The sequence below is a fragment of the Setaria viridis genome, chromosome 2, assembly GCF_005286985.2.
Source record: "Setaria viridis chromosome 2, Setaria_viridis_v4.0, whole genome shotgun sequence".
Taxonomy (NCBI): Eukaryota; Viridiplantae; Streptophyta; class Magnoliopsida; order Poales; family Poaceae; genus Setaria; species Setaria viridis.
The window spans coordinates 28,391,442-28,418,424 of record NC_048264.2 but is presented as its reverse complement, the minus strand read 5'-3'; the positions used below and the strand labels follow the sequence as shown (position 1 = coordinate 28,418,424).

The 26,983-nt window shown below is 45.0% G+C and overlaps 1 protein-coding gene and 1 pseudogene across 2 annotated transcripts; both read right to left on the bottom strand.

Moving 5' to 3' along the window:
* Positions 1-9,886: 9,886 nt before the first annotated feature.
* LOC117846621 (cleavage and polyadenylation specificity factor subunit 3-II) lies at positions 9,887-14,978 on the bottom strand. Of its 2 annotated transcripts, XM_034727848.2 has the most exons (13): positions 14,814-14,978; positions 14,524-14,710; positions 14,334-14,406; positions 13,790-13,907; positions 13,603-13,676; positions 13,343-13,479; positions 12,742-12,805; positions 12,244-12,309; positions 11,996-12,065; positions 11,799-11,903; positions 11,026-11,167; positions 10,818-10,914; positions 9,887-10,592 (listed from the first exon to the last, which is right to left on the bottom strand). In XM_034727848.2, exons 1-13 carry the CDS (start codon positions 14,836-14,838, stop codon positions 10,065-10,067), a joined length of 1,686 nt encoding a protein of 561 aa, XP_034583739.1. In that variant the 5' UTR covers positions 14,839-14,978; the 3' UTR covers positions 9,887-10,064. The 2 variants fall into 2 exon arrangements, with proteins under 2 accessions (XP_034583739.1, XP_034583740.1); XM_034727849.2 differs by lacking the exons at positions 14,524-14,710; positions 14,814-14,978 and having other exon boundaries at positions 14,300-14,406.
* A 6,828-nt stretch (positions 14,979-21,806) lies between these two features.
* LOC117844232 (cleavage and polyadenylation specificity factor subunit 3-II-like) lies at positions 21,807-26,202 on the bottom strand (annotated as a pseudogene).
* Between the last annotated feature and the right edge of the window lie 781 nt (positions 26,203-26,983).

Below are 26,983 nucleotides of genomic sequence, written 5' to 3'. Positions count from 1 at the left end.
CTTGCACTCACATACACCCATTAGGTTTTTATTTTTATTTTACTAGATTAGCTATGCCATAAGTTAATGTCTTAGGGATGTTGTTTGTTTGTTGGTGATTGCTTCTACTCCCGACAGTCACCTTGGGGTAGTTTGTGCATTTGAATTGTTTTGAAGGCATGGTGAAGTGCTTTCATGAAAACAGAAGAAATTGAAGGACAATAAAGGCGACAAAAGTGAACAAGCATAAAGACAAGCTCCGGACGCTAAGAACAAGGATTTCAACAACCACAAAAAGCATCATCTTCTTCTTCCATGCCTAAGCACAATGCTTAAGCATTGGGGAGGTCGCGCTGAACTTCATCACAAGCATCGAAAGGACGATAAATTCTTCCTCAACCTTTTCTTTGTCTATATCTTTCTAAATGCCTATGTATATAAGTTTTCAACCATAGACTCGATGCAACCTTTGTATATCTCTCTATATAATAACATGGCTACTAGGAGTACAACCTAGTTTTTATTTTTGTTAAATGATTGATCACCATCACCTTGTGCTCACCACGATGTTAATAATTTTGGTATAATCTTGCTTATGGAAAAATGATGAAGGTTGCCGTTTTGTTTTACCTACACAATGTTTTATGTGACTTGACAAATTGTTCTCTGTTTAATGAACTTAAATTGATTAAATACCGGCTCTGTTAATTGTGGAGGTTAAATGACAAAACTCTAGACCCACAAACTCTATGTTGCTCTTCAATTTAAGTTTTCTGATGACATGATAACTTGAATTGTTTTAATTTAAAATTAATTCATATTCTATCTACATTTGTGAATCTCTTGCAAAGTTCTATCTACCAGAGCCTATATACATGCATGATCTTTCATGATGAAACCTTTAGATTGCAAACTTATATTTTGATGAGTTGGATTAAGATTGATTTTTGTGGTATGAGACTTAGAAGCTGGCCATCTCCTCTATGTAAACCTTTTTCTTCTAGCCTTTTTGTCCATGCATTATGAATTTCTACACTAGAAATTTCATGAACCTCGCTGGGCATCCAACCTAAACCCAAATATATCATTTTTGTGACTACCTCCTTGACCAGAACCTATTATTGAGTATGGAAAAATATTTTGACAAAGACTCAGAAGATTAATCAATGCCTTTTAAAGAAAATTAAGAGCTGGAGGCATCCACCAGTACGGAGAATAAAAAGCGAAGAAAACAGAGGCCAGAAGGGGCCAGGCTGATCGACCTGAGGTGTTTCCCCCTCTGTTCTCTTTGAAATTTGGGGTGGAAATCCCTCCAGAGGAATAAAATAATTTTTTTGTAGAAGATCGAAGATTTTGGTGCTTAAATCAGCAGTTTATCTTCCTTCCTTTTCATGCTCGGGGATGAGCATCATCTAAGTATGGGAGAGGAGTCATCGCATTATCTCTAACTACTGCTGAGTAAAGTACTATGTTGCAAGAAGTTCTGAGGAGCAAAATGAAAAAAAATTAGGAACAAGAAAGAAAAATGAGGAAAAAGAAAGAAAGAAGAAAGAAAGAAAAAAGGAATGAAAAAGGACAAAATGATAATAAGAAAAAGAATAAAATTCTCCTTAGTTCTTTAAGCCTTATTAAAGTTCCCAGTGCTCTCAAGATTAAGGATTGATCCATACTCATTTTCCAACCATGTGCAATCTGATAACGAGAACTTCATTTGTGCCCCTGGATCATTCATTTGCCACTTGCACATGTCCACTTATCTAAATGTGTATGTTTCATCCCTCTTCCTCTCCAAAATTTATTTTCCATGACCTTTTTGACAAGTCTAAGTAATCTCAATAGATCTCTCTCTTAGTTTGATAATATTTTAGATATAATATCTTGCTAGGATTGTTTCTACCTACCAAGCTCCACATAAGCCTTCCACTTTCATATATGAGTAGAATAGGTTGAAAATAATCTAGTATAGGCTTGAGTGACTTAATATTTTAGATATAATATCTTGCTAGGATTGTTTCTACCTACCAAGCTCCACATAAGCCTTCCACTTTCATATATGAGATGAGTATTTCCATGAACTATTGCAAGAGAATCTCACTTGTGTTGCATTTGCATCTTTTGAAAAACTCTTCATGATGGAACAAGGTAAAGGTCTGAAGTTCACTTAAGTTCAAGAGCATTGTATTTATTTTATTGTGGCATGTTCTTTATTGCTAATTCTATCTTCCATGATGAAAAGTATCCGGTCATAACTTGAACTTTAAATGCTAAATACTTGAGAGAGAAATATGTCTTATTATGTATAACTGAGTGCAGGGACGACATCAAAGGGCAACGCTGATTTCTAGATTAAGTAAGTATCCTGGACTTGCTCGAGGACGAGCAAGGTTTAAGCATGGGGGAATTATTGACGCTCATTATTGACATACTTTTAGTGCCATTTAAGTGATATTTTCATACATATTATTATACTAACCCACCACTTGGCACCTAAAATAACCCCGTTTTCCCATATGCATTGTATTTTGGAGGACATTCTATTTTTGCAGGAAATTGGACCTAAAAGCATATTGTTGGATAAAGCCGTGAACAAGCAACGAACCTATCAAAGACGAAGGCCAGCGGGCTCAGAAAGAACCCAAGCCGATCAGCCTGGTGAAGCCCAAGTCGATCAGCTAGGAGTCTTCTGACCCCCTCCGATGCTCACTTTTGGCAAGCACTCCTCCAAGATTACTTAAGAGCTAAGATTGTGAAGATATGGAAAGTATCACTTCGGGATCAAAGAGAAATCAAAGAAGATCAAGCAGAGATTTGGAAAGTTAGCAAAGATCAATCTCATCCCGCAGCTATCGACGTGTCAGACCCACATGCATACAAAAATAAGCTTCTAGAACATTAGAGGAGACTTGGCAATGAAGTTGGGCGCGAGGGGATAAAAGGAAGGGCCATGCCGATCTCCCTGGACCCCCCCCTCCCTCACCCCTCCAGGCTGGCCTGGGGCTGTCCTTGCTCCCCTCGCCTTCCTATTTCAGCCACGCGTCCTCCAAATGATAAGTATGCCCAAAATTCATCGTCACACAAGATCCATCTACCAGAAGTCGACAAATATAGGGACACACACTAGAGGAAGCTAAAGGCTACTGCAAGTCTTCAAGGTTGTCTAGGAGATGGCTTAGGCTAGACCCTAGCCGCCATGGTCGTCCCTGCGTGGCGAAGCCATGGTGGAGTTCTGGAGCCGAGCCTTGTGATCACCAAGGCTTATGTACACACGATGGTGATATCAATCTAATCTTGTGCTTACTTTGATCTACTATGATGCATGCTTATTCTCATATGTTTAGCTAGCATATGTTCTTAGTAGGAATAGATGTAATCATGATGATTAGTCTATGTCTTGCGGATACATCTTAGTAGTGCGTAGGAAGTCGGTGTGACTACCTTTGCATGGTGACAACATATGGGAGGGGAAAAGTTGAACGATTGCGTAATGTTGAGTAGGATCGATAGCGAGTATTGTGGGAGTCTTTTGAGGTAAAGCCTTGGGAGACCGGAGGCGTTAACATGCACCTCGCAGTGGTGACTACAGGAAAGTAGGCCGCTTGCGAGCCACCTTTCTGAGAAATGATTCTTTATCAAGGTGCTACATATATTGGTTACCACTTTGGCTGGAACTACAACAAGAAGACAATAGGCTCATGCTACCTTTGGTTGTGTTACCTCATATATATGGATGTGATCTATTTACCTTGTTTATAATACTTATCTCTCCATTGGGTTTACCTTTATATGCAATTCATGCTTCATGATAGGATTAGATCCATTTAGCTAGATAGAGAACCCTAGTCAGTTCGCTGCTAATCCACGATTTGATAAACCTTGGATGAAATACTCTAAGGGACAAGCTACGATGATCCGTGCACTTGCGGTTCACAAATTAGCATGCTAACTGCTGTCAACACCCTATTGTACAAGGGTTCACATTTTTGGAGAAATACAAGCCCTAAGAGAGTTTTGTTTCCCATTTGTGTGTGCTTTCTTTGAGTGTTTGGTAAAGAGCTTGCTCTGAACCAACAAGGTTTCAACAGTTAAAGAGAGTGGACTGACGACTATTTGATTGTTCCATGCTAGAATTCAACTTATCATCTGTTAGAACTTACAACACGTTTTGCTAGATAGTTATGGAACGTTTAGCTAGAACTTTAACATGAATTTGAACTTGTATTTTCACTACTTGCTAGGCCTGCCAAGTGATCAAGTGATGAATTGGAAACTTTTGTGGAGGCTGGTGGCCTTGGCCTGATGAAATGCTAATGTGTTCTTCAGTTCTTGTTATCTTGTTATCATGTCATGTAATGAACTCATAAACTTATTTCGTTGAGCTGAGTTGTACTCTTTTTCCTTCCTGATTAAGGTTTTCTCACCAAGTGTAAGTTTTTACCTAGGAAGGTTTTTAATAAGGTAGCCAAACCTAACTATGAAATAGCTCTATCTGTAAATACTAAATATGTGTTATGTACTTATGGCAAGAAATTGTAAAGAAAAAATATGTTATAAATGCATGTTTGTCTCAGTTAAAGAGCAAACCAACGAATTCGCCGGTGTGGAATAATCTGATCAAAGTTAAAGATTTATACTTAAAGGGAGAGTAACGATAGTTGGGATGGTAAGAAAACCGACTTTTGGAGTGATTCATGGTGTGGGAATGTGTCCTTAAAAGATAAGTTCCCGGAGTTGTATGAAATATGTAACGAAACTGTTGCTCATATAGCAAATAGAAACTGGAGACTCACTTTTAGGAGATGGCTCGATGAAAGTAAACAAATCCAACTGAGAAGGTTGAATGATTTACTGACTTCTTTTGCTTTATCTAATGATACGGATAAGCCTAAATGAATATGGGAGGGGAAAGGAGTCTTTTCAGTCAAATCCATGTATTCTCATATGTTTAGCAATGAACCCTCTGTAACAAACAGTAACATTTGGGGAGCTAAGATGCCACTGAAAATTAAGATTTTCATGTGGCTGATGCAACATAATGCAATTCTTTCAAAAGATAATTTGGTGAGAAGGAAATGGCAAGGAGATGAATCTTGTGCTTTCTGTTCAGAAAGAGAAACAGTGGAACATATGTTCTTTGGGTGTGCTATGGCAAAATATATTTGGAGTTTGATTGCCTTGGTGGTTGGAGCAAACTGTAGACCTTGTAACCTGGAACAATTAATTTTGGGTGTGGGCTAATTCTTTTCTAAAAAATTGTAGGAAATTTCATATGGTTGGTCTTGCGGCTGTTTGCTGGGCTATTTGGAAAGCAAGAAATAGTGTTTGTTTTGATAAGAAAATTATTCGATCTCCTACTGAGATCATTTGCTCTGCCTCATTGTTTCTTATATACTGGGCAGAATTGCAGAAAGAAGAAGACAGAATGAAGCTGGAAGAAGGGGCCGAAGCACTCAAGGTGGCGGCTCCGCATTATCATCCACAGGAGGCCCCAGCGGATGACACAGGGACGGTACTTCTTCAGTGAAGTGAATCTGACAAGAATGGGTGCTAAAAGTTTACTTTTGCGATGGAGAATGCAGAATCTGAAACACTCAAGACGGTGGCTGGTGTGTAGTCAGTGACAGTAGTTTGAATCTTGATGCCTGAAACTCTCTGTGTTACAGCCTTGAAACTCTCTGTGTTACAGCCTGTTAATTTCATGTTTGCAAGTCTAGGTTAGAAACTCTGAATGTACGGTGGAATCTAATCCACCGACCTTATAATTTCGTTGCTTGCTTGAAGTAATGAAATTCGGGCATAGCCCATAGGGGAAAAAACTTATGTCTGTCAACGTGTGATATTGTAACCTGCCATTTTGTGGCCTATGTGCTACGTGAATATGTTGACTTTGTGATTTGATCATCAGTTGATGTCCAGATTTGTGACTTTTGAATTTCTGAGATAAATTTTATAATTTGCAATTTTTCACCTTTGTATTGCCAAATTTGAAAATGATGATGTTTTTTATTACCAAGCTGTGAGCTAGCACGGCACGCTATTCCAACTGTGCGTGCTGATTTGTGGATAGGCACAGCCTGGTACGGCAGCATCACCGTGCCAGGCCAACACGGTGCAACCGTGCTTGTGCCTCCTTACCATGTGCTAGGCCATGCCTGCGGCCCAAATGGCCATCTATAGGTGGTTTGGACTTGGGTGCTTTCGGTTGGACTTTTCAACCTGCTTTTGCTTTTGCAAAAGCCAAAAGCCAACCAAAGGATCTAAAAGCCACAGGTATTTTTGTCAAAAGCTGATTTTGCTCTAGTACAAAAACAAAAGCACCTTCCCCTGCTTTCAAGTACTTTTAGGGTAAAAAGTTACCCACCTACCACTGGTTATGAACATACCCGTTCGTTCTTTTATTTTTTTTCTTTGTTTTCTGTCACGTGAGAGAAGCCGTCAAGCCCGAGCACCATCGCGCCACCGCCGGGCGTGGGCGCGGGCGCCGCCGCCGCCGCCGTGCCTACTGGGCCTGCGCCTCCCGCGCGCCGCTACTGCCCTCGTGGCCCGCTGCGGCAACAGCGACCACCTCTGGCACCCAGAGGAGAGGAAGGAGACGCACAACTGATCGGCCGCCTCCCGGACGACGTCCTCGGCGCCGTCATCAGGCTGCTACCCGCCACCGACGGCACCCGCACCCAGATCGACGACATGCTTCGGCCACCAGGCCTCGACGGGCTCCAGGAGTTTTGCCTCTGGCTGCGCTTCTCCTCCCCCTTCCCCATCGCTATGGCTCTGAAAAACATCTGCCGGAATCCGGTGCCGGCGCCGCTGTCCGTGTTCCGCTTCTCGGCAACCCTACGCGTGCTCCGCATCTGCTCTAACCATGGCGGACTTGAGTTCCTCAAGCCCCCGCGGAGGCCGCCGCCGCTTGCGGCACGCTCGGTTTCCCGCGCCTCGAGCAACTGACGCCCAAGGGCGTCAGGATCTCCGAGTGCACTCTCCATGACATCCTGTACAGATGCCTTGTCCTGCAGAGCTTGGTGCTGCAGTACAACCTCGATTATCGTCATCTCCGGATCATCTCCTCGACGCTCCGGAGCCTCGGTGTATCGGATGTTCTCAGCCGAGAAAGAAAGCTCGAAGAAGTCATCATGGAGGATGCTCCTTGGCAAGTATCATCATAGATGGTCTAACGTGTGTGGCCTGAAGATCCGAGTTATCCAGGCACCCAAACTGAAGATACCATTCGTACTAGACCTGATGCTTTGATTAGTGCAAGAGGAGAACAGTAATGTTGAGGGATGGCATCATTGTATAAACTTAATTTTGATGGATATTGCTCTATTTTTGCGAACCAATCATTTTGATGGATGAACACGTAAAATTTATTTTTTTCTTTCTAAAATAGTCATTTACATGTGAATTAGTGAACACATTATTTTGTTACGAGCAATTTGCATATAAACACACCCATAGACCTTTAGGGGCATTACAGGTATTTCTTGCACAGCCTACAGTTTTACAACTGCTCTAACCAAACGGTCTTCTGCTTTTCCCACAGCTGCTTTTCCACAGCCCACAGCTCACAACAGTTTTTCCAAAAATCACAGCCTAACCAAACACACCCTTAGACTTGTTCAGCATTCAAAAGTTCAGAATTCCCATATAGATTAGAACTGAAGAACTTTCAAGTTTAGAATTCCCATATAAATTAGAACTGAAGAACTTTCAGCTTGCAGCTAGCGGTCTAGTTTGCAGCAGCACTTATTGCTGACTACTTGATTCAAACGACAGTGGTCCCTGCAGGCTGCAGGCAGTCTGCCAGTGAAGCTTCGCGGCTAAGACATTCCATACCAAAAGAAACCCGTGGATTGACTTTGAGCTTTCTTTAGGCCCGTTTGTTTTATAGGATCTCCTAAAATTTCTATCACATCAAATATTTAGATATTAATTAGAAGTATTAAACATAGACTAATTACAAAAACCAATTGTATAGATGGAAGCTAATTTGCAAGACGAATCTATTAAGCCTAATTAATCCATGATTTGACAATATGGTGCTACAGTAAACATGTGCTAATGATGGATTAATTAGGCTTAATAGATTTGTCTCAGGAATTAGCCTTCATCTGTGTAATTAATTTTATAATTATTATAATTAGCTTATATTTAGTCTTTCTAATTAACCTCCAAATATGAATATTCGATGTGACATGAATTTTAGTCTAGACTAACAATCCAAACACCCTTGACCTATCCATCAGTTAGGGTCAAGTCAACCGATCCGCTGAGTTGGCATTCGGTTTGACCACAATGTCTATTTCTTGTTTTTTTTCTTTAGACATAATGGGCCTAGGTAGAGATGCAGTTGAGCCCATATTGTCCCCCGTGTGAGTGATGAACACAACGTATAACCGGTCTTTGAACTCAGACGATTTATATATATTAGGCGTGGTTTCACGCAGTTCCATCTCTACAAGGTTTAATACAAATTTCGTTTAAGAGAGTATAAAAATGTGTACTTCATATTGTGTTTCGTAAAAGATTAGCTTGTTTGTAAAACAGTATAGCAAAGCAGAGCAGCATATCAATCCACTCAACCGATCCACACAGAAGATATCATATGCCCACTGCCCAGTAGTTAAACCAAATCGATAGCTGATTGCTCTTTGTATATTACAAGACAACTGGTGTAACAATATAATCCAAATGAACAAATTATTATCCACTTCTTACAAATAAAGTATTCGAGGTCACTTCCTGCCAGCCTACAAACAATAAACTTATCCAAGCTAAACAAATCCTTTGGACGAAAAAATCCATGCTTATATGCAGGAAGAGTGTATGCACGTGTAGGTATAGCTAGTTATCTATAGCTTGCTATGGCGCGGGCGGTGGCGGAGGGCAAGAAATGTTTGGGTCGTTCGTGCCGCAAGACCCTGCGGCTTTGCTGACGGAAACCTGCGGTGGTGGCGGCGCCGCCGCCGCCAACGGCTGCATGGTGGCGCCATCAGCTCCTAGCAGGCGCCGTGCCGGTGCTGCCGCGGCATCGGCATGCACCGACGACGCTGCGACGAGCAGCAGCGCAAGCAGCGCCGCCGCAGCTCCAGCCGCACCTCTTCCTCTCACTCCTCCCTTCATCTTGATCGTGCAGCAAGCTAATAAGCTAGATCTCGAGCAGCCTTTCTGAATGCTGATTAGCTCAAGGCTCGAGCAGCTGAGAGTATAACAGGTTGTTGTGCGTCTAAAGCTCGAAGCCATGAAGTCTACTTATAGGCATGCAGCGAGCTAACCCATCGTTCAGATGGAGACGATCGATTGCTGAGCCAGCCAGCTGAGTAGCTGACGATGTTAACTTCAGCGGCATTGCCGCGTGAGGATGAAGAAAACGTTTTTGACGGATTAGACTGACGCAACCAGCTGGTTTATGCAAGCATGCATAATCCCGGTTACATATTCACGTCAGATGCAAAGTCTTTATGCAGTACACAGATCACGGTCCAGTTTCAACATTCCGAGAGTGGACTGACGACTACTTGATTGTTCCATGCATAAATCCTAGAGAAAAAGGTGGTTTGGAATTCTGAGCTACGGAGTGTATGACTGAAGTTGGACTTGTTCAGCATTCAGGAACACAGGACGGCAACATCAGTCGAAACTTGCACTGATCGGCCACGCGCATGACCAACGATCTTGCACGGAAGCAATCTGCTGCAGTTTAAAAAGTGCCTTGCTCTTGACCTTGACGTTGCTTGAAATCATTTTACGACTCGTTACAGATACCCTGTACGGCGCTCTTGACAGAAATAACCGGTTCATCATGTATCATCCCATCCTGTCCTGCACTAGCTCATGCATCAGGAAGGTTTTTTCTTTTTTTGGGCGAATGCATTATGCATCAGGAAGGTTGCTCAAGCAGCAGGAGCACAGATTTAACCAATGAATTCTGAGGATAATATACAACACACCCAAGGGAGGTACCAAAATTTGTTGCCACTCAAGTTACAATTCGGTGGTGTGCTTCTCTCCCAATGACCATGTGTATAACATTCCGAGTATTTCCAAGAAAGAAAAGGTGAAAATAATTGAAAATTACAGCATGTACAGTTTCACTCATTTTCCTCACTACCTAAATCGGCTGCCTCGGCCCGCTTCAGCTCCCATTCAACAGCCGCTTCAATTCTAGAGGAGCCCATTGCTTCAAACTGGACAAGATGACGCTCCATGCCCAGCACCTGGAGAAGCTCATCCTCACACAAAATCTTTGGAGCCTTGTGTTTCTCCATCACCAGAACACCCTCCGCAGCAGCCTCATCACTGCCATTCACTTCTGACGCACCAGTACCATGAATCAGATTCCGCTTCCGCAGGCTCTGTTTACCTTGCTCAGCAGCACAGCTTGTAATGAACCTCTCGGTGGTGCTCATTTTGAGAGTATGGGTTGTTGGTATGGAGACAGACTCATTGTTAGCTGGATAAAAGCACGGCATCCCCAATTCAGATTCGATCCTCTCCTTCAAGAAAGCCATCTGAGGCTTTTCACCATGGACAAGAATTACATGTTTGGGTGAAAGAAATTCAGTCAGATCCATGATCCCTTTGGAGTCTGTGTGAGGACTGAATGCTAGCTGATGGATCTGGTGCACAAATTAAAGAAGAAAAACAACTCAGTGAGGGCATAGCATATCAGAAGTGAAAAGAACAGCAGGGATTAATTATCAAGTTTGAGTATATTCAGAAGAGTAAGCCAAACACTAGCCATTAAAAGATTTCCTTCTGCTTAACAATTTCCTTGACACCTAACATTATTAATTTAAAATTGTACAATTTTTCATAACATATAAAATGAGGTGAAAAGCAACCTGACATCTGACATCAATATGGGTGTCCTTGTCTAAAACAATCTTCGTAGTTTTCCCAGACATCAACTTATGACCAACGGTTCCAGCAACACAATAACTGCATGTGGGAAATAGAAAGGTGGCATATAGGGTAAAGGTTGCCAGTATGAATAAGAGTGATTTACCATACTAGAAAAAATGTTGGAAACAAGAAAGGTATGGAGTATACCCTGGAAGTGTAATCAGATTCTTCTCTGATGGCGCCCATTTCTTAAATGCCTCAAGGGAAAATCCACCACTAATCATCCCAGGTGTTGCAAAAAGTACACAGGGACCAGGGTTGTTGATGAATGAACGCTCAAAGTGGCAAACTGAAATGTTAAACAAAAAAGCTTCTGTGTTATTCTGGTATAAGGCCGCCTCCAATGGTTGAGCTAATACACTAGCTCAAAGCTTCTCCATCTCACATAAGAGATAGCAAAAAGATTATATCTCCAATGGTTTATCTCCTAGCACATTGCTCAAATTATTTTGGGTCCTACAACACCTCTCTCATCAATAAAGTGTGGAGGCCACTTTCTCTATGAGCTACCTCTTGAAGAAGAGATAGTACATTCTCTCTCCTCACCTTCTCTCTCTTCCATGTAAGCAAAGTGATGAGGTGGATTCATACGAGCTAGCTGAAGTAGCATTGTTGGAGGATGCATAAGAGAACAACAAAAAAGGATAGAACATTTCCTATTTTAAATTGAAATAGCAAAAATTATTCTCAGTATCATGATTGACTAAAAATATATTTCATTAAAGAAACATTAAAATGAGTAGAAGCACACAATATTCAATTGGTGTTGCACAGTTACAAATTGTAACAAAATGCAAAAGATAAACTGCAAGTTTATTTAATGGTCTACTGAATATTTAGATCTTTAACACAATCATATGCACTTTATCTTTATTCTGCATAGGATTGGATGGATTAGCTTTTGAAGAACCCAACCATACCATGCTTGAAGTCAAATGAATTATGCACTGCATGACTATCCTTGATCTTTTGGCTGGTCCATCCGATAAGCATCTTGTAGTACATGTTAGCTTGAATGGTTAAACCTATAGAAATATCAACAAACATAACTTCACAAAAAGAAGAAAATACAAAAAAAAGAAGATTAAGGCTTCAATTTTCAAGAAACCACATATACCAGCTGAGAAGTAAATAGGAATCTTCAAGTTCATCCTCTCCCAATAGTCATCCAGTAACATACATAGCTCCTGAAATACACAACAGGACAGTGTCACTCCTAAATAGACATTTAATTTATGAAGACTGTGAATAGTGTGCCCATAGGTACAGTACTTCTCAGAGGAACTTGCTCATTTAAGCAAAATGGGGGTAATAGTCAGTCATGATTTTGTCTCATAAAGTTGTGTTAAGAGAGAACTAGGGCACCTGAGCTCTTCCCAGAGCAAATGTCGGAATCAGAACTTTACCCCCTCCAGAAACACATTTATGTACCTAGAGAAAACATATATTCAGTTAAGCCTTGAAACTCAACCAATGTACAATGCATAGGATTTGGATTAATACAGTAAGAATTTTTTTTTTTTTGCCAAAGATCGTAGTTATGGTTTTTAAGGCATTGCACCATTGCCTAGGCATCCAGGCGTGCCCCTAACACCACAAGGTCCTAATGACTTGTCACCTAGATGCCATCTCAGCATCCAGGCGTGTCCCCAACACCACAGGAGGCCACAACAACTCAAAAACCATGGTTGTAGGATTAAAAAAAAAGTCGACACACTTCCTATATTGTATTGTGCCAGAAGAACCTAAGCATGTACAATCAAAACTTAACAGTCGACCATTGCAAAAGCAATTGTTGCTACACATGCAACTAAAAATTACCAAATCTCTACATTGGCAGCATAAAAGTTCACATGTTCATACCGCTTTTAGGAACTCCCTCTCTCGGGCATGCTTCGAATCACGTATAGTTTTAGCATATGTGGACCTGCACAAAGAACAATGCTATTTACTACTTCATGATGTATACAAAAAAAAATACTCAGCACGCCAATTGTGCTCTTAGCTTGATTATATAACAGTACAACATTAAGATGCCAGCACAATCCTAAAACGAATGCAGATTCAATGTACTCTGTTGTAGTATCAAAAACTACATTCAACAAATAACAAGTAATGAGTAATAGCCGACTATATAGATGATTCACAGCAATATCCTAAATGATGTCAGGTGAACACACTGGCTAACAACAGGACCCAAGCAATAAGTCCATAGAGGTTACCAGTCTGCAGCATGTTCCCAAGACCTGATATCAACAAATGCAATCACATTCCTCAAAAAAAAAATGCAATCACACAATGAAAAGTCAAACAAGATGCCCCCTTGCCCCTATGGTGGGAACACATAAGAAAGAGCCTATGGATGTAATGCAGCATAATTCATAACAACATGTGGTTAAAAATCCAAGTAAAGGGAACCACCAAATAGAAAAAAACATGTTTATAGTTGGAGGTTGGACAATACTCTGTTATCAAGAGATCCAATTTGAGACGATCGATTTGTGCAGCCCCAAGATGTCTATCTGGTGTCATATTGTAATCTCCGGTGTAGACCATAGCAGCATCTCCAGCTTTTGCATAAATCATGGCAGCCCCTAGAACCTTGAGTTTGGAATGATGGTTTTACTAGATTAGAAAGCAGAGAACTAAATCAATACTTCATTTCAAAGAATTTACAGAACACAAACATAATATGGAATGGTAAAAAAGTACCAAGGAACATACATGTCCAGCATAATATGCACGAATCACAAGGTCTTTATCTACTTGAACAGTCTGCTTCAAGTCCAAGGGTATGACTGAAAGGTCAAGTATGTCAGGCAAAAGAGAATTATGATATATGCCTACTTCTGCATCAGCATCAGTTTGTAAATAGGAAGGCAATAAAAATTGCAAAGTTGACTAAGGTTACCTTTCTTCATACACCTAAGAATATCTTCATAGCTATATTGCTCTGCCTCCCCTCTCTGATCCATCGTTACTTTCCGATAATCCTCCAGCATAAATGGAGCTAAAGCCTTTGTAGGATACTGCTTGAGAAAACATGAAAGAAGTTATGGGGTGGGTGAATATCAATCATCAAGAAATATAGATGCTTCTCATATAAGAACAGGGGAAACCAAGGAAGACAAAGACCCAAGCATATGAGCTAATAATGCAAGATCATTATCTGTGCCTGCTCAAATCAAGGATGGAAAAATCGCTGATTTTACCCAACTCCCAATTGACACAGCTGGAACACAGATAGCAATTTTCTGAGATTCAAGCAAGCAGTACATTTTGTACATTGGACCTTACCACAGTATGATAGTATCACGAGTGGCAATTAGCAGTACTGCCTAGCTCAGAAGCAGTATAATCCAAAGTTCAACAAATCGATCCAACTTAAAGTCAATTTACTTACAGAAAATAACTGACATACCCAAACAACAATCTGAATATTCGTCGGAGCTCACCGTCATGTAGATGGGGCCGTGGTACCCGCAGACCTCAGTGAAGTAGGGCAGCGCCCCAATATGATCCAAGTGGCTGCAGGGCGCGAGCTTCTTCAGTCGGTAACCAATCAAACCAGAAAGTTGAAGAAAATCGCCAGCGAAAAAAAAAAAGAGGACAGGGTAAAACATTTATTATCTACATAATACTCACAAGTGCGTGATGACGACACAGGAGAGGGCGCTGGTGAAATCCAGCGCGCCCCAGGCGGCAAGAGCGCGCGCGAAGTCCGGGTAGTGGCGGCGGTCGTGGTAGCCCATGTGCATGCCGCAGTCGAACATGACCCGCTTCCCGGCGATGGTCGCCACCACGCAGCTCTTCCCCACCTCCTGCCCCGCCCCTGCACTCGCAACCCAGCACGGCGCAGCGTTAGAGTGGTTGTAATCGAGCCGGGGCTTTGGAGGAGCGAGGGAGGGAGAAAGAGAGGGGGCGCTGCCGCGTACCTAGCACGAGGCACTCGATTGCCATGGCTCGCCGCCGCCGCCGTGGCACCGCGCGGGGACCGAAGGCTTAGATGGGAATCGAATCGATGCGTGTGCTCTGATATGTGAGGCGCGGCGCCAGGGATGCGGGTCGGCCTCAGTGCGGCGGGCACCGCCGGTTGCCGCGGCGGCGGACCGATGGCCGACGGCGGGGGGTTGGCGGCGGAGGGCGGACGCGCGCGAGACCAAGAGACGGGCTGTAATGTGCGGCGCCGCCCGGGCGGGTTGCCGCCGCTGATTCAATCGGGCTGACAGGCAACAAGGCTGTTGGCGGCCCAACCCAAGAGGCCCGGTAAGTCTCGGCTGATCCAATCCGAAGTCGGACACTGTACCCGTTAAATCACGCCGCTGTGTGATGGAGCACTCCACACCATGAAAAATTGTTCCACTCCACCAACTCTAAAAATTTCACAGCCAAACGTGTCTAGCTCCAGCAACTCCGACTCCAGAAAAAAGGTGGAGCGGGAGGGTAGATCCACGTTTTTTTGAGTACCTCAAGAGCTGCTCCAAAAACTCCTTTATAGACCTCCTCGTGGAGTTGGTGGGTATTTACCCACCATTACCACTCATTACACAACTTACTGGTTCGCGAAACAAAAAGAATCCTCCCGTCGCCCCCTCCCACCCTGCCCACTGCGTCGCCCCTGCCTTCCACCGCGGTCGGTCGTGCCCACCGCGCCGCCCACCCCTGCCTGCCGCACCGCCCCTGCTCGCCGCATCGCCCCTGCCCGCCGCGTGCCACCCGCCCCTGCCCGCCGCGCCGCCCCTGCCAGCAAAGGAGAAGAAGGGGAGAACTAAAGGAGACTGATAAGTGGGACCCATTCACATGGGTATAATGGATTTACACAACAAGACCTTCTGTTTCCAGAGCTGGATCTGTACATTTTGCCAAACATGTGGACAACTCTGGTATTTTTTTGGAGTTGGTAGAGTGGAGATACAATGTGGTGGAGTTGGTGGAGTGGAGCTCAAAAATTTGGAGTGGAGTGTAGCCAAACAGGCCCATAATCATGACCTCATCTAAAACCGACGATGGAGAGGAAGAGATGGAGGAGATGGGCGAAGCAGGGGAGAGACCAAAGAAGAGGCCGAGGACCAAGGGCACAAGTTTGCCGGTGTCTGCCGCTAGCAACGACATTGACGGCAGCTTAGATCCTGAGGACTCTGCCGACTACGCATCCTTACATCTCATGCTTCTTTCCACCCACAGCCACAGCCACAGCCCTCCATGCTCCGCGTCAATCCAGCATCGGTTACTGGATCCAGAGCGCCAACACGGCATTACTGATCGACCACTCGAGATTAAAAGACACCTGCCGGAGCGAGGGCGATGGAGGTGGTGTTGGCGTTGGGTCAGGTTGAGACGATCACCGAGCTGAGTAAAGATGGCAACGGGCACATAATGCCCACGTGCCTGCAAGCATGGAACCCGATGCGGCATGGGTGTCATTTCCTAGCCCATGGGCATGGGTGCAAGCACCCATAGGATAGTTGTTCGCGCGGGCAAAGAAAATTGCTATATTCGCCGCATACCCGCTCCACAGGTCTGACGTGAGTGAATATGTATACACAAATCTTAAAGTTCCTCTCCCTTATTCCAATCCACACCCGGCCACCCCCGACCGACCCCTGTCCCCGCCGCCGCCCACTCCTCTCCCGTCACGCCGCGCTCGGCACTCGCGCTACATGAGAAGTCGCAAGCTAGGAGTGCCCCTGCATGACCACCGCCACCCATCCAAGCTACCCTCCTCCCGCCGGCCGGCCACCTGCCCCCGAGTCCTAGACACCCAAATCCTCTGCAAGTCTGCATCAACGCCAGCCCTTAACTACCATCAAGCCTCATCCCTCCCCGAAGCCTTCCTCTGGCCGGTGGCCTTCCTCCATTCAGCAGCAACCTCTGCTCCTTGGTGGATGTCCAGATCTAGGAGTGACGCTTTGCGCTTCTGTTTGTGGTTCAGTCTGCTAGTGATGTTGGTAATTTATGTCATTCACTTTAATGGTTCAACTAATTTTGTAAACTAGACATAGTTGGGCAGCCTTCTTGCAAGCTAGAGTGTTGATTTGTGTCACTAATGTGTTGACATGCATCTGCAAATGGTAATCCCTAGTAGCTCTCGAGTGCAAGCCTTCCATGGGACTGATGTCAGGCACTCGGATGGAGGGCGTGGGCAAGCTTGGTTGCCCATGGCGGGTGGAGGGCACGGGCTGTATCCACGAGCATTTTGCCTATTACCATCTTTAGAGCTGAGGGACCTCGATGCAGTAAGCAAATGGATCCTCGTCCAAGATGGTTTTGCGGTTTTCATACCCTCCCTCCTAAAGTACAAGGGTTATTGGTGGCCATTGGTAGAGAAATGAGCAATAGTACTGGAGGTTTCCACACACAAACAAGTCACATGTCACGCAATTTTTGACATGAAATATGCGCGTGCGCGGTGCATGAGATTCGAACCCATGACCTCAAGCCTCACGCATAGCTTCCTTACTATCTCACCTATACAGCACATCTGACTGAGTAGAGAATGCAATCCTTTTGCAGTAACTCGTGGGAATCCTTTAATCCTGGTTGGTAACCCTTTAGTCCCGGTTGCCCTCAGAGACTTTAGTCCAGTTTGTAACATCAACCGGAGGTGGAAATTTAGATCTGGGACTAAATCTTCTTTAGTCCCGGTCAAAAAACAACCTAGATTTTTTTCTAAGGATGGTAGGTCGTTTTTTCCACCGGTGGGCCCAACCCAACCAGACTGACACACAAGGGCCGTTGGCAGCCCAACCCAATCGGATTGACATGGCGGCCCAACCCAAGAGGCACAGACGCACAGCCCGGTAAATCTCGGCTGATCCAGTCCGAAGTCCGAACTATACCCGTTCGATCACGCCGCTACATATAACCACGACCGTATGTAACCACGGTGGACGCCGCCACATACCACGCCCGTCTAGGGTATACACGATTTCTGCCATTCTCTCGTATCACCATGGCCACCGAGGAAGAGATGGAGGTCGACGAAGCAGGGGAGAGACGGCGCAAGAGGCCAAGGACACCGTGCGCAAGTTTGTCGTCGGCGTCTGCTGCCAGCGACGACATCGACGACGCCTCAGATCCTGAGGACTCTGCCGACGCCTCGGATCCTGAGGACTCCGCCGGCTCATCCTTGAAATCTCCGATGCTTTTTCCCACCCACAATGCCTCGTGGCCATCAATCCATGGCCTGGTCTGGACGTCCCGAACCGGATTCGGAACGGGAACATGACACTGCTGCTCCGTCTCTGGGGACTGAAAACACCCGCGGGAGCGAAGGCGGCAGAGACCTTCGTGAGCCAAATGGAGCCGATCGACGATCTGGTCGCCATGTTTATTCATGCGATAATAGGCAAAGGGCCCCGTGTCCAGGATGGCTACGAGGTTTTCCGGATGGCTACAGGTTTCTTCCCGGATGGCATGCGATGTTTCGAAGCTTGTGCTGGAGCAAGATATGCTGATTTTTGACCTGAGGCACAGATATTTGGTGGTTGCTGCTGACGCTGCCAATTGGATAAAAACACCTGAGGTTTCAAGATCGCGAACACCACGTACGGTGCCGGTGGGCAGCGGTACGTCAGGCAGCAGTACGCCGGTCAGTGCTACGCCAGACAGCGGTAGAAGCACAATGTGCAGCGGGACATATATGGAGTAATGTGCCACTGCTGCGCTTATGCTGTTTGCCAGAATTCTTTTTGGTGTAATAGCTTCGTTTCCTAGTGTGTGGCAAGAGATCAGTGTGCTCAGAGTAGAATGAAAAACAGGATACTGAGACATGCGATTTGAAATTCAGTTTGTTTGTTTTTTTTCTGGTCGGCAGTTTTGATTTGTTTTTCCTGCGGCAAGGCAGTTTAAAACGAAGGTCGTCGCTTTTATTGATTCAATGACTCGTTTCTGATCGCCTGTACTGTGCGCTCGACAGAAACGAGTACCCATTTTCCTCCAACTAACCCCTCGCGTTATCATGTATCTCATCCATCATACACTAGCTCACGCACGAACAAGGCGGGCCAGGCAACAGGGGCTTACATTTAAATCTAACCATTAAAATTTCGGGGGGTAATATGCACCTTTGTCTTGCAAGTTGCAACATCCTACTCAGCCCGCGGCGGGGGCAGTGGCACGTGGGGCGGGGGCGGGGCATGGAAGCTCGGGAAGAAGAACGGTGTCAGGACTCAGGCGTGACTCACGTTGCTGCTCAAGGTAGAAGAAGCAGGACAAGCGTTCGATCTTCATCCGACGGCCGAGAAATCGAGTGCTATCCTCCCCGCCGCCGGCGTCGAGCTCCGGCGATACCCTACTCAGCCCGCGGCAACCTCCGCCTTGCCCTTCCCGCCGCCGCTTACCCCCGCCGCCGTTGTCGTCGCCCTTGCCCCCGCCCGCGCCCCGACCCCGCCCACCGGTTGTCCACCACTGCCCGGCCGGCGGCGCCACCGCCGCCTTGCCTCACCGCCCCACGCCCACCACCACCGCCGGACAAACCTGCCGCCGGAGACTCCTTCTACAGCCGTCGCTCCATGGAAGCCCCCACCCCAAACCCACAAACACTAACCTGCCATGGTCGACGGAGACTTGCAGTGGTAGAGGAAGATGGCCGGAGCCTCGCCGTAGTCGAGGAAGATGGCTGCAGGGTCTAATCGCGTGGTGCGGCAGCAGCAGCAAAAATCGAATGATATAAAGCTCTGAAACACTCGAGCACAAATTAGCTTTCCCCTTCAAGATAAAGAAAAGGAACCATGGCCAGAGTCTCAGCATATACAACTTCATTCATTTTCCTCCTCTCCCTAAATCTGCTGCATTCCCCTGTCTCGTCCTTCTGGCTGTTGCAATTCCAACTCACCAGCTCCTGCGATTGGGGAGGAGACCATTGGTTCATAATACTGGACAAGATGCCGCTCCATGCCTCCATGCCCAGCACCTGAACAAGCTCATCCTCGCCCAGGATTTTCAGAGCTCCGTTCTCCACCATCACAAGAATGCTCTCGGCTAGCTTTCGAGTTTCGAATCACCACTGACTTCTGAGTTCTGACATATAGCTTCCAGAGATCGCTTCCGCTTTCACATAATATCTTCAGGTGCAACCGTGCAAGATGAAGCAGCCAGAGAAGGGGTATGGGCCGGCTAAGGAATTGGGCCAGAGGGCCACTCAGCGTAATGATGACTGGGCCCGCCTCACTCAATCGGAGACCCAGCCCAAAGAAGGCATCGTAGCCCGGTAGTGTTGGCTGATCTAATCCGAACTGCACCCGTTCGATCACGCCGACCGTCGTCACGGTGACGCCGCTACATACACGCCACCTAGGGTCTACGAGTTTAGCCAGCCGTAGAGTAGAGGAAGAGATGGAGGTCGACGAAGCAGGGGAGCGACGGAAGAAGAGGCCCAGGACAAGCGCATCAACCGCAGGTTCGCCGGCGGCGTCAGCTGCCGGCGACGGCGACATCGACGCCGCCTCAGCTCTCGAGGAGTCAGCCGGCGCATCCTTGGCATCCGTTGCTGCTTCCGACCCACAGCCACAGCCACAACCTTCCACGTTCCATGTCGATCCATCACCTGGTCTGGATATTCTGAACGGGGTTCAGAGCGCGAACATACTGTTACTGATCTACCTCTCGAGACTGGAACTGGAGACGCGTGCTGGGATTAAGGCGGAAGAGATGGTCTTGGGTCAGGTGAAGCCGATCACCGAGCTGAGGGACACGTTTCTTGACGCGGCGAGCAAAGGGGCCCTGATCCAGGATGGTTACGCGGTTTTCTTGGAGGTTAGAGATCTCGACCACACAAACGACGATTTCGTCCCGTTGCTAAAACACTTGCCGGGCTGTGTCAGGGAGCTTTTGGTGAAGCAGGTTAACCTGACGCTTGATCTGAGGTCCAGCCTTTATGCTGTTGCTGCTGATCCTGCCAACTGGACAGAAACACCTGAGATTTCAAGCTCTGAGGCAACAACACGGGCTGGGGCGGTGGGTAGCAGTACACCAGACAGCAGTAGCAGTACAATGTGCAGCGGGATATATCATATGATGTGACATTACCGCGTCTGCTGTGTGGCAAGAGATCAGTGTACTGAGTAGAATAGCATGATTTTGTTGATTTTGTTTTGTTTGCTGATTGTGATCAGAGGGAGTAATGTGCATGTTTATCTTTGGATGAAATGCATTTGTTTGTAGCGTCATCCCCATGTTACTATTACAGGTTGAGAGGTATATTTGCATTACAGTTTCTTTGTTGCAAGTGTATGTAGTGAGCTTTTGCAAATGTTTTCCTACTCCCTGCATTGAATCACTCTGACCAACCAGGCAACCACCCAAATACTCAATCGTATTTGTGTTGTTTGGGTTGTCACCACCTGAGAGCCTCAAGATCGAAGACATGATTAGTAAACCATTGATTAAGTCACCTCACTAAAATTCTAGCGTGCGGGCTTCAGGTTGTTTGCGAATCATATTTGGGTTGTGTCATTGACTCATTGTTTGGGAGGTACTGAGCTCCGGGCAAGTGTTGTTACTTTTATGTTGCTGGACGGGTATTACCTCATCCCAACCAATGTCCACCCTGTGACCACTCCTTGTGTCCTGCGTTTTTGCTCGGCACTTCTGATTTGTTTTTCCTGCAGTGAGTTGGCCTTGCAAACCTACGGCAGTTTAAAACGAAGAAACGAAGAACTAGTACCCATTTTCCTCCAACCCCTCGCGCCATCATTATATCTCATCCATCATTATTATACCAATATACCTCATGCATGAACAAGGTGGGTCAAGCAACAAGAGGTCACATTTAAACTTTTAATCTAACCATTGAATTGTCAGGGTAATATACGCATTTGTCTTACAGAATCTATAGCTCTGTACAACGGTCTAATCATTTGCAGAAAAGAAAAGGAAGCACGGCCAGAATCTCAGCATGTACAATTTCATTCATTTTCCTTCCCACCCTAAATCGGCTGCATTCCCTGGCCTCGGCCTGCTAGCTGCTGCAATTCCAACTCGCCAGCTGCTGCAATTCTGGAGGAGACCATTGGTTCATACTGGACAATGTGCTGCTCCATGCCCAGCACCTGAACAAGCTCGTCCTCGCACAGAATTTTCGAAGCCTTGTTCTTCTCCATCAGAAGGATACCCTCAGCTAGCTTTCGATCGCCATTGGCATCTGAAATATTGCTTCCACAAATTAGCTTCCGCTTTCGCAGATTGTCTTCAGTTTGCTCACCAGCACAGCTTGTAATGAACCTTTCTGTGGCACTAATTTTGTGGTTCTGGGTTGTCAGAATGGAGACGGCCTCGTTGTTAGCTGGGTAATAGCATGGCATCCCCAATTCAGATTCGACCCTCTCCTTCAGGAAAGCCATCAAAGGCTTTTCACCATGAACGAGAATTACATGTTTGGGTGAAAGGAACTCTATAAGGTCCATGATCCCTATGGAGTCAGTGTGCGGACTGAATGCTAGTTGATGGACCTGGCATGCAAAGGAAAAGAACGCAGTGTCAAGTGATAGCATACGAGAAGTGAAAATAGATGGAGAAGTTGGCTACCCAAATTCAAATAATTCAGAGAATCAGATAAGATAAATGGATATTAATGGGACAGTAACATGCATGTGAGAAACAACAGATGCCAATGAACTTCCGCAAAAAGCCCAAGCCTTTGACTATGTCTGTCCTCTATAGAGCAATTATGTTGAACATCTGAAATGATATAGTGAATGGGTAAGTTTTTCCCTGGCTAACAAAACATTACCATCGAATGAGAAAATCGCTCGTTTAGACAAAGTGCATTGGCCTTTTTTACCCCCTCCTTCATTATTATTTAAAAAATTTACAATATTTCAAAAAGTATAAACTGAATTGAAGAGCAACCTGACATCTGACATCAATATGGGTGTCCTCTAAATCAATCTTTTCAGGTTTGCCAGACATCAACTTATGACCAATGCTTCTGGGAGCACAATACCTCCATCAGGAAAAAAAAGGTGGCATCAGAACATAATATAGTTAGCACAACATGTTGGATACAGTTCATCAGCATGAACGAGAACGATTTTATGAGAAAAAGATATAGTTTCTAATAAAATCAGAAAAATATGGAAGAAATAAGAAAGCTAAGGGATATACCCTGCAAGTGTAACCAGATTTTTTTCTGACAGCGCCCATTTTTTAAACACCTCATGAGAAAATCCACCACCGGTACTGATCATACCAGGAGTTGCAAAAAGTACACATGGACCAGGGTTGTCAGTGAAGGAACGCTCAAAGTGACAAACTGCAATGTGGGAAAAAAAATAATGTTATTCTGATATAACTATGTAAGATTAAATGAAACATTCCCTCGCCGGTCGAGTTTTTAAGATTAAATGAAACATTGAATGTCTCATGATTAAACTAAGGTTGCCACCATGGTAAACTAAATATCCATCCTTAAAAAAACAAAAATGAGTAAAAGCACACAGGTCTAACTGTTTGAATTTTCTTTCTCCTCTTTAGTCTGCATAGGATTGAACAGAGTATAGCTTTTAAAGACCTGAACCATAGTTCATACCATGCTTGAAGTCAAAGGGGTTATGCACTCTGTAGCTGTCTTTGATCTTCTGACTAGTCCATCCAATAAGCATCTTGTAGTACACGTTAGATTGTACGGTTAAACCTACAGGACAAACATGACGTCATCAAAGCAGAAAATACATAAAATCAAGTTAAAATTTAACAAAAGTTGACATACATAGGAATCTTCCAGTTCATTCTCTCCCAATAGTCATAGAGTAACATGCATAGCTCCTGAGATACATAATAGGACTGTGTCAATCCTAAATGGATACTCTATTTAAGAAAATTCAAAACAGTGTGCCCCAGGTGACAGTATTGTTAGAAGGGACTTGATCAATAAGTGAAACAGTGATAATAGTTCATCATCACTTTATATCCCTCAAATTATAGAGATAACTAGAGTACCTGAGCTCTTCCCACAGAAAATAATGGAATTAGAACTTTACCGCCTCCAGAAACACATTTATGGACCTATAGAAAATACATAGTTAAGGGATGGAAGTAAAGTAGTGTAGACAAATTCTATGTATGTGTTTTAATGAAAATAGGTAGGGTTCACCCCTCTCAACTTCCTCCAAAAAAAGCATGATGCGCAGATTCACAGAATAACTGTATAGTACAGTCAAGATGAATATTTTGTGGTCTAAGGTGTCAGATAAAAACAAAGATGTATCCTATGACAAATTACAAATTGCACTTAATTTGGTGAAAATTAACTTCTTGGATGGTATTGTGCTAGAAGAAAAGTAATTAAGCATGCAAATACAAAATCTACACAACAGTTAAAATAATAAATGCAACTAAATCTACAAAACCAAGTGTATCGGCATAATGGAAAGTCAGGTTTGCCGTTTACATACCGCTTGTAAGAATTCACTCTCTCGAGCACGCCTTGAATCACGTGTAGTTTCAGCATATGTGGATCTGCAGAAGTGAAGAAAGAAAAAAAACAACTATATACTTAATAGTATACATAGAAAAAAAAAAGAATCCACACCATTGTGCTCTTAATCTCATTAACATGATTAAAAACATTGAGAAACCACACGTGTTGTACCATAAAACAAATGCAAATCATCGTTTTAACACCAGAAACTGAATTCAACAACGTAATAAGTAATAAATATAGTTATTACAGCTATATTCCAAATGATTTTCAGGTGAACAATTTAGCTAGCAACAGGGACAATGGTCCACAGATGGGTACCGATCTGGAAACCTGTTCCTGTGATCTGATATCAACAAGGCAACCACATAATGATTTTTTTTTAAAAAAAGAACAAACATACTCTAATGTAGTGCTAACGTATAAGAAATTGCAGCATGATTCACAATACTTAATCAAAAATCAGGCAACAATCAAATAGGAAATATGCTAATAATTGGAGTTTGGACTATACTCTGTTATCAAAAGATCCAATTTTAGACGATCAATTTGCGCTGCACCAAGATGTCTATCTCATGTCATATTGTAATCTCCAGTGTAGACCTAGCAGCATCTCCAACTTTTGCATAAATCATGACAGCCCCTAGGACCTTGAATTTGGAATGACGGTTTTACTAGATTAGAAAGTGGAGAACTAAATCAATACTTCAACTCAAATAATCTAAAGTACAATAAACAGAACATGAGACAATAAAGAAGCATACATGTCCAGCATAATAGGCACGGATCACAAGGTCCTAATCTACTTGAACAGTCTGCTTCAGGTCCAATGGTATAACTGCAAGGTCAAAATATAAGGAAAATAGCACTATCATACTTGAACAGTCTGCTTCTTGCTAGAACTTTTTAACTACACCAATGATAGAAATCCCAGCCTTAATTAAGGTTACCTTTCTTCATACACCTGAGAATATCCTCATAACTATATTGCCCTTCCTCCCATTGCTGAACAACCATTACTTTCCGAAAATCTTCCAGTATCATTGGAGCTAAAGCCTTTGTTGGGTACTGTTTGAGAGGCACCATGAAAGAAGTTATGGAAGATCACTCATGAAGAGATATAAATCCTTGGTACAAGAACAGGAGAGACCAAAGAAGAGACCAGTCCAAGCATATGAGCTAATAGTGAAGGATACTTCAGTTTAAGATAATTTCCTTGGTGAAATTTGACAAAAATCATCAAATCTACCAAAACCAACTCACGATGTCCCAGGGTCTTCAGCTCATAAGCAACAAAGACATCTAACATAAGGACTTACCAGCAAGCACTTAACAGTGACTTTTGTGAGCTCACAACATTATTAATTGGTAGCTGACTAGTTTGCTGACCAAAAGAAGGGGGGAATAAAACTGAACTAAGGTGAATCCCAATTTACTTGAATCAAAATCAAAACAATTGTTCTAGCTATAATCCAAACAACGATTACAAAGTAGTCTGCGCTCACCGTCATGTAGATGGGGCCATGGTACCCGCAGAACTCGGTGAAGTAGGGAAGCGCCCCGATATGATCCAAATGGCTGCAAATTAAGGGGAAGCTTAGCAGCCTACGGAAAACCGCCAGGGGAGGGAGGAGGAAAATGCCACACTCACGAGTGGGCGATGACGACGCAGGAGATGGCGGTGGTGAAGTCGGTGGCCCCGGAGGCCGCGAGGACCCGGTCGAATTCCGGGTAGCTGCGCCGGCCCTTGTAGGACAAGTGCACGCCGCAGTCAAACATGACGCGCCGCCCACCGATGGTCGCCACCACTCAGCTCTTCCCCACATCCTGACCCGCCCCTGCATCCACCCGAACGGTGTTAGAGGCGGGCGCCGCGTACCTAGCACGAGGTAGTCGATGGACATGGCCGGTCGCCGCGGCGCGGCGCAGGCCACGGGTGGGGGTTGGGGAGGGGGGGCGGGCTCGAGGCTTCGGTGGTGCCGAGATGCCTGTGCGTGTTTGGGACTGGTGATTAGGGCCTGTTTGGATACCACATCGTAAACTTTAGGACTTCACTTTTAGGTCATTTTTAGAACTTGTGCATCCAAACTGGTGTCATAAAAGTGTATTCATAAACTTTAGGGGTGCTGTTTTCATTAGGAGGATCAAACCATCATAAACTTTCATTTTTCTCATAAAAGTGGTCCCCAACCCAACCTTTACCCCTCCTACCCCTCCCCTTCTCTCTCCACGGATGCACGGTCGCACCCTATCCTCCCCCGCTCTTCTCCCGCACTGCCCATCTGCGCCGCCTCCTCCTCCCGCACAGCGCATCTGCGCCGCCTCCTCCTCCCTCCGCCGCTGCCTCCTCCTCCCTCCGCCCTCCCCGTACTTCTTCCGCCGCCGCCATCCCCTTCCGAGGCCGGATCTACGCTGCCGCCCTCTCCTCCCTTGGCCGCCACCTCCTACTCTCGCCGCCTCGTCCACCTTTCCCCGCCGCCATCTCATCCGGCCGTCGCCTCCTCCGGTCGCCGCCGCCTCCTTCCCTCGCCGCCTCCTCCCCATTTGGCCGCCGCCTCGTCTCCATTTCCCCGCCTCCTCCCCATTTCGCCGCCGCCTCCTTCCCTCGGCGCCTCGTTCCCATTTGCCTGACGCCTCCTCCCCAGTTCCCCGCCGCGTCCTCCCCATTTCCCCGCCGCCTGGTTC

Excerpts from the sequence above, each read along its gene's own strand:
- LOC117846621 (XM_034727848.2), bottom strand. The coding sequence starts at position 14,838 with ATGGCAATCGAGTGCCTCGTGCTAG. Across the intron at positions 12,066-12,243 it reads TTGCTCTGGGAAGAGCTCAG|GAGCTATGTATGTTACTGGA; the intron begins GTGCCCTAGTTC and ends TGTGTATTTCAG. Across the intron at positions 11,904-11,995 it reads TCCTATTTACTTCTCAGCTG|GTTTAACCATTCAAGCTAAC; the intron begins GTATATGTGGTT and ends ATATTTCTATAG.